Source organism: Gobio gobio, assembly GCF_949357685.1.
Source record: "Gobio gobio genome assembly, chromosome: 5".
NCBI lineage: Eukaryota > Metazoa > Chordata > Actinopteri > Cypriniformes > Gobionidae > Gobio > Gobio gobio.
The window spans coordinates 21,887,805-21,899,926 of NC_137101.1; the positions used below are offsets into that span (position 1 = coordinate 21,887,805).

The 12,122-nt window shown below is 37.5% G+C and overlaps 1 protein-coding gene across 1 annotated transcript in view; it reads left to right on the top strand.

Moving 5' to 3' along the window:
• nav3 (neuron navigator 3) overlaps nucleotides 1-12,122 on the top strand; it is a 170,504-nt gene that overhangs the window by 108,746 nt on the left and 49,636 nt on the right. The window contains exons 11-12 of the mRNA XM_079817471.1: nucleotides 3,174-3,542; nucleotides 4,937-5,068. Coding sequence (XP_079673597.1) covers nucleotides 3,174-3,542; nucleotides 4,937-5,068 — 501 coding nt within the window. The remainder of the gene's footprint in view (nucleotides 1-3,173; nucleotides 3,543-4,936; nucleotides 5,069-12,122) is intronic.

Genomic DNA, 12,122 nt, shown 5'->3' on the forward strand with positions numbered 1-12,122 from the left:
TGCATTCATAATATTGGAATCCGAATGAAGCTTTTGCGGCATGTTTATTGCTTGGAAGTTCGATCCGGTCTACGTATAGGCCGATGTTATTTATCTATAACATGTCAGGCACGAGTCAGTGGGCGGGGCTACAGAATCAGGCGTTCTTCTTCTTCTGTTGAGGTGATGTTTCACCACACTCTGACGTCACATCTAGACACATCCGGAGATCAAGCGTTTACTGGGCCTGGTGTCTATAAAAGCTTTTCTTTGACTAACAAGGACGTTTTCAGCTTTGAAACTTACAGGATATTCTTATATTACCATGACCTTTTATATATCAAAAGCTCAAGGGAAAGTTGATTTCTCAATTCATGACCCCTTTAATAAATGCTGTAAAAATGTTAATTGTTAGTTCATTATATCTAATGCATAAATTCATATTGACAATTCAAACCTCGTTGCAATGTGCCACAGTTATTAAAAATGAAATGTGAACTGCAAAACCTGAAGTATCCCTGCCCTGCTGTATAAATCCATCTAATCCATTTCTGTCCGTACCCAGTCAATGTCCTCTTCTGTTTTTACATGCATGCTTCTCATTTTTATTTGTCTTGTCCACATATTTGCACCGTTTTTATAAACAACTCCAACCGAAAAACCAACCTCATGTGTTCAGACTGCGAAATTCAATATTACTGTTCAAATATGTGGATGTGTTTGTGTCCTATCTATACAAAAACACTGGTCAGTTGTGAGTGTGACCATCACTGGCTTGGTATCCGTTCTTCATTGCTGCTGAGTCACAACTCTCTGGTGTATTTCATAACAAGAGCATGCATCCACAGAAATAGAACATGCTTTGATAGACACACTTAATGCAAATATACCACAGCACAACAGAATAGCACTAGGCAGGAATGATGTTTCTGTAAATGAGACCTTGAAATCAATACATGTATTTTTGGTCTGCTACTAGCTCACTTTTTCACAGCATTTGAAAGTGTATCTCTTTCGTAGGATGTTGTTAACCAGCTTACATGCTGGCTAACCACTAATGAGATTTGTTCTGAATGGACTTTGATGGTGAGGGATGTTAATATGCCGGTGCTGTAGTCATGACAACGTCGCCTTGGTGCTGATGACTTATTTGTTAATTGACACTCATTTTAGACCCCCTGCTGTTGTCCCTTCATGCATATAACTGACAGTCAGATGTGTTGGGTATATGCATGTAGAGATTGTTTAAACAAGCTATTTCATATTCATACTTTTGTATATTTAATGTTGAATATTTATGTGTTCTAAAATTAAATAGAACCTGAAAATGTACCCCAGAAATTGAAAATATGTCTGTAATGTGATTGTCTCACCACTAGATAGAGCTGTTGCAGGACGGTCTTCTTGTATGATGGGCGTGTCATTATGGGCGTCTGCATTTCAGCATCTTTTCATATGCTGTTTTCTCACACGTTCCCACATCAACAAGCTTGTGAACGTGTGGAGACACCTATACACACATCAGTTCACACATTTATATTCACACAATCAAAAACATACATGGAGCACTTTACAAAGGTCGGGAGATCAGGCTGAAGTTGTGCTCATGCTATCACGCTTGTTGATGGGCTGCTGCTAGTTGAAGTGGATTAGACATGACACGATGAGAATAGCTTCCATTTTATTCAGAGCAGCAATCAAACACAGCCACATTGGCAATCTTTCTGTTTCAGCTGGGTCCTTCACACCACACTGAACACTCACAACATACAGATCTATCTATCTATCTATCTATCTATCTATCTATCTATCTATCTATCTATCTATCTATCTATCTATCTATCTATCTATCTATCTATCTATCTATCTATCTATCTATCTATCTATCTATCTATCTATCTATCTATCTATCTATCATCTATCTGTCTGTCTGTCTGTCTGTCTGTCTGTCTGTCTGTCTGTCTGTCTGTCTGTCTGTCTGTCTGTCTGTCTGTCTGTCTGTCTGTCGGTCTGTCGGTCTGTCTGTCGGTCTATCGGTCTGTCTGTCTACCTATTTGTTTTGGCGTTTCTGAAATAAAAACTGGTGATTGGTATAACTGAAAATAAACATAATTTATGCTTAATAATTCAATCAACATATAAATCAAGCTAGTTTTTACTGTATTTAACAAACATGTTTTGATTTAATCTTTTTTTTAGCCTTCATTAATGATAATAGCACTGTTTTGTGTGTGTTTTTTTAGTTTTTTTTTTTTAAATTGTACCATAGTGAGACCCTTTTTTCTGGAATGTACCATAATAATACACTACAATGTTGTTTGGGTTTTCGAGTTTCATATAAATACCACTTTACATAGTATGAATATAATGATCAAGGATCAATATCAGTGCAGAATGATATTACTGAATGGTATTTTTTCTTCATCCTTGTGGAACCAAACTGCATTGGAATCTTTGTATTGGAGTCTGTAATATGAGAAAAAAAAAGCTATCTATTAGCATTTCTATTCACTTCGATGGCCCTTGCTCTCCTGGTATTTACTACAATTTAAAGGTTTGGGGTCACTCTCACTTAAAAAGAAAATAATTGATACTTTTACCTAATCATTTCACCAATTATTAAATCGATGGAAAGTGACAGTAAAGCCATGTATAATGTGGCAAAAGAGTTCTATTTCAAATATACTGTTGTTTTTAAAACATTCTATTTATCGAAGAATCCTGAAAAAGCATTTTCAAAAAAGCAATTTTTGCTTTTACTGTATTTTTGATCAAATAAATCAGCCTGGGTGAGCATAAGAAAATTCTTTTAAAAACATTTTTAAAAGAACACAAACAACTTTTGAGTGTAATTTGAAGTCTGCCATCTTTCCTCATGGGCGCAATTGTTAAATCACCTCAGTTGTCAAACACATTTGTGCATTCATCATATAAAAATGCAAAAATGCAAGACAGTAGGTGGATATTTTAAACTCCCAACTTTACTTTAGAAACAGTGCTGCATTGCAGGGTACAGATTGGTCCTCAAACTGTCAAGCGAACTCCTCACCTTGGCACAGGTGTTGGATATGTATACTTTAAATGGCAAGTCAGCTGTTTCATAAGCAGGATATTGATCTAATTACCCAAATCCGTCTGCAGTTCTCAAAATCTCTCCTCTAATCTTCTTCTCTTCCTCTCTTTTTTCTTTGTAGTACCCTTGAGACAACATTCGACACCACTGTAACTACAGAAGTGAACGGTCGTGGCCTCCCCGCCCTCTCGAGCCGCTCTTCCCCCATGTCTTGGCGTCTCGCCCAAGGGTCGAATCCTCGTCTTCAGGCCGGCGATGCTCCTACCTTCACCCCGCCCAGATCCAGTGCTGGCACCACTGGTCGCTATGGTGACTCATCGAGATTGTTATACACTGCCCCCCTGAGGAGAGCGGCGGCCTCAGGGGTTCGAGGGTCAGAGCCGGGGGAGAAAGGTGGGGTTTCTGAGGCGGGGCCAGAGGTGGACGTGACCGGATACGGGAGTGATGGTGACATACTAGCCAAGAATGTACATGCAGACGATATCAGTGGGTAAGAAACTACGAAATTAGAAACCATGTTGGATAACATACCATGAAGAAACAGGACCTTTTTTGTTGGTGTTTTTTTAAAGAAATTAATACTTATTCAAATGTATCAAAAGTGACAGTAAAGACATTTATAATGTTACAAAAGATTTCTAGTTCGAATAAATGCTGTTATTTCTAATAAAAAATATATATATATATTCACGGTTTCCACAAAAGTATTAAGCAGCACTGTTTTCAAGATCGATTTTTTTTTTTTTCTACAAACGTAAACTAAACTGTGGTATTCTCATATAGTTTAAGCAGGCCAGTCAAACTATCAATCACTTTTTCTGTCGCTGTATGCATTGTTCATAAAAAGAAGGCTGTTTGAAAAAATAATGATCGATTTATAACATTTATGTGCATTCCATCAAAGCAGAGAGGCAGTACAGCTGTTTCACAATATCCTTATATGGGTGAGAAACACTCATACACCATCATATGTCTCTGTTTGGAGGAATAGCTCAGGGTCACATATACATCACTGTGTGATGCACTATTGCTTCTGCCCTTGCTGTCTCTATGTTGATGAATAGACGGAGAGAGAAAAAACACTAGAAATGAAGTCTATAAAAACTGACTCACACAGGAACAAAAGTATGTACCTGTACCTGAAGAAACTCGCATGAAAGTGATGGATTTGGGGATACTAAACACAATTAAACTCCTGAAGTAAAAGCTGCTTAAAACAGCAATTAGCTGAAATATTATTGGAATGTTAATGTTTTTTTGTACTCTCTAATCATTGCCCTTTTTTAATTCCCTGATTCTCACCAAAGAGCATTACATACATACATATATACTATTAAAATATTTAGTATTATTTTCATTTTATTATTTATTTTTATTTGTTTAGTTTAGTTTAAAATGCGTTAGCCCACCTACGCATAACTGGAAGAAGTGGAAGCGATCATCTGTGGCATAATAAAAGCTCCACTGCTCTAAAGCCGAGTGTCGCAGCCTCACCTTGCTTCATACTACAGTAACTTAAATAAATCTTTATTTATCTTTATTAATCTTTATTATCTAAACATTAGCTCATCCATGAATATGATTTCTGCCCAATCCCTGTCAAATTCTTTTCCACTGGCTGTAGAGTTGAAGACAACAACTCCCATGATTCCGCGAAATCAAGGCGTCATCAAGCTACGCCTCTAGCGGTGAAAATTACATATTGTGCCTTTAAGTTTTAGTAATTTTGTCATGTGATTTTTATCTTCATTTTTTCATCTTATATTTATATTTTATGAAACACTGTCAAATCAAGCAACAAAGTTGAGTAAATTTACCTCACTTATCCCCTGATAAATGCTCACAGATAATAAATCACTGTGCATTTGTCATTTAACCATCAAGGTATCACACAGACGGAGGTCTTTACTCTCGGAATGTCGACCTTTACTCACGAAATGTTGGCCGCCCACCTGAGATGACGCCAACTCGAGAGGTCGTTCAAAAAGGAGTCAAAGAGATGCAAGGGGAAGACAGGTAAGACTTCCTGTTATGAATCAATTAAATAATAATCATTCCAATGAGTTCACCAATACATTTATTTCATGATTGATTACAGGAAATGTTTGTAGACATTTTAAATATGTACATCCATAATATAGCAGTACTGTGTGATTAAGCAGTACACTCTAAAAAAATCAGTTGTTTTATCCCAGTGAATGGGTTGTTTTAACCCAGCGATTGGATTAAATGTTTGCTTAAACAACCCAATCGCTGGGTTTGTCCATTATCAACCCAACTTGGGATGTTTGTAACCCAGCAGTTTTTAGAGTGTAGAGGTAGTGGCTTTTCCACACATTGATGGTCTCTGACAGGCTATGAAAGAGCCTAGGTTGAGGGGAAAGCTCATTTAAGAAAGTTAGAAGTTCTGACAAGATTTAAATGAATGTGTGACACTTTCCGTAACTGTGGAATATTGGCAAAATGTTAGAAAATGGAGTTCATTACATTGCTGGTCTCCTTCACCGTGTCATTTGATAATAGGACCCACACATTTTTTAGCAGAAGCTCTAATCCAAGTGATTTATATGAATGTAACACCATTTTGTGATGTATTATTCTTTGAGGACTTTAGCAGAGTTCAGATCAGGTGATGAATGAGATTCAGCGATGGACATACCTGATATCACCTTTCTGTGATCAATGAGCTGTTTCCCGCCTTTATCTGTGCTAGATGAGAGCAGATATTAATGACCGAAGAGGTCCAGACGGTATCATAGCGGCCTGCCTCATGTCTGCTGTCAAGCGGATTTAAACAAATCTTTAGTTATTTGAGACTTTTTATTATTATATAATGTATAATAGTAATAAAATTGCCAGCCCTGACAGTTAAAGCTGTTTATAATGTTTACAGCACAAATTTTGCCCGGAAGAGTAAAATTGACAGTTATTTTCATCAGTCACTGATTGCAAGATCTAGCATTCTGCCTGCTTTGAATCAGACTCAGAGATAAAGTAGTGCAGTAACATTACATTTATTTGAATTAATTAATTGTAGTGTGTGTGTGTGTGTGTGTGTGTGTGTGTGTGTGTGTGTGTGTGTGTGTGTGTGTGTGTGTGTGTGTGTGTGTGTGTGTGTGTGTGTGTGTGTGTGTGTGTGTGTGTGTGTGTGTGTGTGTGTGTGTGTGTGTGTGTGTGTGTGTGTGTGTGTGTGCGTGCGTGCGAATTAGTTGCTTCTGTTCAGCATCTCTCTCTACTAGCAATGAAGCTGTGTATTACTCCAAAAACAGCAATGTTATCACCTCTTTGCTGAGAAATATAATGTAGCGGTTCGGTTTTTCACAACCAAAAATTCAGGAAAATGGCGCAGTCTCAAGCCTCAGGGAGGCATTGTATTTTAGTCTTGCCTCTGGTAACAGTCAGTTGCTCTGCGGATAAGGATCAGCTGTGCTGAAAGTCCCCAGACTGAACCTCGGTCCCCAGACTAATGAACCCTACCTGTCCAGAGGGGATGTGATTGAGAAAACCTGTCAGCTCAGAGCCCCTGTGACTCTGGATTGGCATTGGGAAATTACTCTCTCTCTTTCTCTCCAATTCATATAACTTTCACTCTATAAGCAGTTTATTTTAATAGCAGCTCATATATTCTATTGCTCTGAATGATTACTGAATGTTTAGTAGTCAGTACCTGTGTGTTTTATGGTTGGTATTTCACCGACCCCTGACTCCCTGGCCAATTACCAGCCCTAATTGGAAAGATAAACATGATCCCTGTGTGCTTGTTCTCTATGCGATGTGATGTTATAGGGTGGAGAGAGCAGGAGGTTCCAGAGGGACTCATTACAGTTGCTGCTTAATGTCGTTCCAATCCGTCTCTGACTCTTCCTTGCGATGCAATTATAATATACAGCTAAACCCATCACACTGATTTTGGCTGCTGAAATCTGAATAATATTGTTAAACTATTTGATAATATAAGCTGTTTTATCAGTAGTGTTGCTACGGATTATGGGATTTTAACTGACCTTTAATCATCTATTCTATTCTATTCTATTCTATTTGAATTATATGATATTATTAATCATTATATATATTAATAATTTTTGCATGCACAGGTACAATTTGCAATTTCCTCTGAAAATTAAGTTTATGACCTCAAAAGTTGTTTTTCACCAAACGCAGTGGATCTTATTTTGCAAAATTAGCAACATTTAAAGTGGCTATATGTAAGAGTTGTCATGTATTAATCACTTTTTTATTGCCAAAGTGTGATCAGCCTCTAACGAAACTTTAAAAATGTGACCTTCCTCAACTTCCTATGTTGTCTATAAATGTTTTTTATGTGAAGGAAAACGAAAATGCTGTGACATTTACACACGCTCCCGAGAAGCGTCTTCCATTCTATGACACATAAAATGAATGCTTATACAATGTTCAGAAAAATGCTGAAAGAGCTATTCTGTACTATAATGTGTCATGCAAAGAAAAAATTATTAATTCGAACTATAATCTCACATAGTCAGATCTTTATAGTCTATAGTCTCACATATAGATTATAAACCAACTATAATAACTGTGTCATTTGAATTACCTCATCTGTCGAAATGATGCCTGAGAATTGCATAGCCCAATTCTCCTTACCTTAACGGTAAGCTTGTAATAATATGTTGTAATTTGAGTGGTACTGGTGGATTTCCGTAAGAAATTCTAGCATGTCTTCGTGTCCTTACGTCATGTCTGTACAGGGAGTGCAGAATTATTAGGCACGTTGATTTTCTTGGTTAATTTTTAGTCCATCTCTGCAAAACGGACTTCAGGATGGACTAAAATGAACTCCCAAAACGTACTGCCAGATTCTGGAAGATGAATTCTTCAAACAGTGGTACTAGAGGATGTGGTGCTGGTCCTTCAAGAGTCACTCTCAACCTATCTGTCCATAAAGCCTATAAAAAAACCTTCTTCATGTATTTTACAACAACACTTCAGCTTGTGATTCTTATCTAGTGGGGGTCATTTTTTAGGATTCTTTACCTAACTGAAGTCTCTGAGATCCTGACACCTGCACTTCTGGAGACTCCAGGTAGGTTGCAGCTTTGGAAAATGGTGGCGCTGGAGACTAAAGGGTTCCTGATGGTTTCACCCTTAATTCTTCACCTTAATTCTTAATTCTTTTGCAGTTAACAGGTGTCTTTTCTCCGCCACATGTTTTTGTCAGATCCTGCTGACCCAACAAGCATTTCACTGTCCAATGGTCACGCCTTAACTGCAATGTCTAGTATTGCATTAGTATTGCATCCTTCTCATCGGTATTTAATAATTTTTGACTTTTCAGTCTGAGTTAAATCTCTTTTTTGGCTCAATTTATCTGTAAAAGAAAACATGCCTAATAATTCTGCACACCTGAATATAAGGTGTTTTTCATTTCCAGCCTTCATGAACAATTATATATCACTTATACATTATTAAATACTAAATCAATAGTAGTTATTAGGATTACTGTGGTTTGGAATTGGTCAAATGTGCCTGAAAAAAAAATATGATCAGAAAATCAACGTGCCTAATAATTCTGCACTCCCTGTATAGATAAAGAAGGAGCCCGGCTAGTAGTAGTATCGCATTTGAGGATGCTGCAGGTGGTGGATCATTTATAGCCTTTTCTCACAGCAGCTGGAATCATTTAATTTATAATTTTGATGACGGATTGTAATCCAGAAAGATCCAAACGATAATCATCAGTTACAACTGGAGATTTACCCGTAGTCAAAAGTAAAAAATTAGACTGTACATAAATTGAAATCTACAGGTAACGCTAATACACACTAAACACGCAGTCACATAATGCTGGTGTTGTAAACATTATCAATGTGAGAACAAAGTATAACAATAATAATGTTTGCTCGGTTTGATGTGATGTGAGCTAAGCGATCGTTAGATGTAATCACTGTTTGAGGCAAAACTTATGGACTGCACCTTTAACTGCTGTTTTCTCAATGCTGTCATTTTTGTTGTGTGTTTAATTTGTTATTGAGAGGAAAGCACACAGCACATTTTTACATATTCATCCATAAAACACTTGCCGTCGGGATGTTCGTTAACAGTATATCGCTGCAAAAGTATTTTCAACTTTTTTTACCTCTAAACAAATAACGGAAATTACGTTAAGTCCCTTGTACGTTACGTGTACATGAGTACGAGCACAAGCAAGAAGTTGCTAGCTCCAGTTCACTTAACGGCCACCGGTGTTGCTAATAAAAAGGGTTTCTGAATTCTACATATAGCCATTTTAGCAGGCAATAGTGAGAGAGAACTAGCATCGCGTACTTGAGCATCTTGAACTAGCATCGCGTATACATGAGCATCAAGGCAAAGGTTGAATTGTCGACATATGCAACTGATGTTAGAAACTAATATCATTGCTCCACACGCTGGAAGCTCACTAACTTTCATCAGTTTGAGCCAGTCAGTAGCGTGTTTGCGTATTGGCAGTGTGTAGTAGCGTAATTGTGGCTGTCATATGCTTTGAGCGGCCATCTGTGTGTAGTACCTCAAAGAGTGTGACTGCTGAGATTTGGGCATTTAAACAAAGCTCACTCCCGCTCTGCCCTGCTGTGGCGTGTAGCTCAGTTTGAATCCCTCAGGCTGGGGAAAATGAGATTATTTCAATCTGCTGTTGCCCTTTTAAAACCCTGACTGCTGAATAAGCAGCGATCCAGCCCGGCCAACAGCAACACGTCTCCCGTATAATGGCGATAATTTTGCTTCGTAGAAATACGGTCTGAAGTACAAAAGTGGGCTGCTGCTACTAAATCTTAATCTTGCAGTGTTGTGTTTAGTAATCCTGTAATAATATTCATTAAAAAGACAGAAGACAGTGTTGACTTGCATGAAACAGATCACTTTACTGTTATAAAGCCATTGCTGAATGTTATGGGAATTTAGTGCTTGTCTGACAAAAAGTTATGTATCATTGTGGTGATGTCTGAAAATCAGTTGCCATGAGATTAATCCAATGGTGGCTAAAAGTCTTTGGCTATAAATACTCCCATCATGCAACATAGATGAGGCATGGCTAGCGGCAGCTCTGTGGTTGAGAAAGCAGGACCCGTACGACAGTGCGCAGACATGAATAAGTAAAGCCCTTCACTTTTAGACTCGGAGAAAGACGCTGGCTGCTTATGACAGCTTGCTCGGCATTTTTGTACTTGAAAGGAAAGCTTTGGGGATTGGTTTGTGTTTTATTCGTGAGAAGGGAGTGAGAGCAAAGGGTTTGTGTCTGTTTGAAGGACTGATGCTTAAATGATCTGTGGTTTTGTTATACTGGGGTAAACAGAGGGAGGATGTGATTTTACAGTCATTGATAAAGACTCCTATTAGACAGAAGAGGTTTTGTAACTATTATTCCAAACTGAAAATGATTCAGACTCCTGCGCCTTCATTCATCACAGTAAAATGGAGTCATGGAGTTCTTTCAGGTTATAGATGGTCACCGTGCCATCTCATTTGGTACAGGAAATCACTCACTAATTGAGATTCATTTGCCTTCATAAATGAATAACTATTCTTACCATGCTCCCCAAAGCTTCTGCTTTAACTCATTATTGATTCTTTAAAACTAGATTAAAAAGGAAATGTTTTTATTTTTTATGTTTGAACCCCTCTTTTATTACAACAAAACTATCAGATGGTAGTTCAGAAACTAAGAGTCATTCCTAAATTGATCTGAGTTTGGTTAACTGATTCATTAAACAAAGCATCTCAAAAGACGCTTTGTTCATGAATCAGACGGCTTTGGTTGAGCTAAATGCTTGTTTTTGAGTTGTCTTATGATCAAGATGCATTGTTTGTTTACTGTCTCCAGTAAAATCTAATGGACTACTTGCACAACTACTTCCGTGTTCTTCTTATTACTACTCGTGAGTTTCCAGTAACAGCGTTCAGCACACCTACATACACAGTTACTATATATATATAAATTCCATACACAGTAATCATCAGAATATCTCTTTGTCTCTTAATATGTAAAAATGTTTGAATCTTTTTACATTTTTTTACTCATTTTAAGTGGCATTTAGTCAACTAGGCTCATTGAAAATATACCTAACCGGAAATAAATGAGTTGTACTATTTCAAAATGGAAACTGTGTCATGAAACTCTGTGCAAGTAGTCCATTCTATCAAGCTGTAGAAGCCTGTTTTGATTCAAAAATTCATATGATGGATTGGTAATATTTTCCCCTTCAGAATCCAGCTGAAGACCAGTTTAGTTCAATGTTCTTCAAAACATAGGTCAAAAACATTTATTTGTATTAAAAGAAAATGCATCAACTTGATAAAGTGCGTTTGAATGTATGAACTAGGAGATAAAATGATTAAAAAAGTTGATAGGTGCTTTTGATACCCTTTTTCCTGGAGAAAGTTTGTCTCTGTATTTTGAAGTCTCCAGTAACACTGCAATATCCGACCATATCCGTCATGACTCCCCATACTAAAACCCCCTGCCAGCCTTCTGGGTTGTGTTTCCTTCCTGCTGCATTCAACCCATCCATCAAAGTCCACCAAACCCACTATAATCTGACTCTAGACAGTTTAAGGTCAACCAACATGGTTTCTTTCCTCAATGGTAACAGGTTAATAACATTTTGTTTACTCTGGTGCATTTTCTGCCTAATCCATCCTCATTTTCGATACACAAAGTTTGTTGGTGTGTCTTTGTAAATCTCCTCTCTTCTAACTCCCCCAGGGATGTTAAATAGTAACTAAATCGAGCAAGCTGCTCAGATACTTATTTTGTTGTTCAGCACTTTTAAGTTTTGAACTTCAGCCACAAGCATTTACAGAAGACCAGAGTAATTATTGTAAGTTCACCTGGGATAAACCTTGAAGAGTGCTGCCTCAGTATTTCACTATTCCCTTTTGTCCTTTGTGTCTTTAATAAAGTTTCTGTAGGACTGTAAGGCTTCAGGCCTGTTCACACCAAGAACATATATATATATAAAAGTTTTGTATTTAATTATGAGGGTCAAATACTTAATTTTGGTGACTTTTTAGGCACTAATTTGCGCTGGATTATCTTGTCAGCTGTTTTCTTACC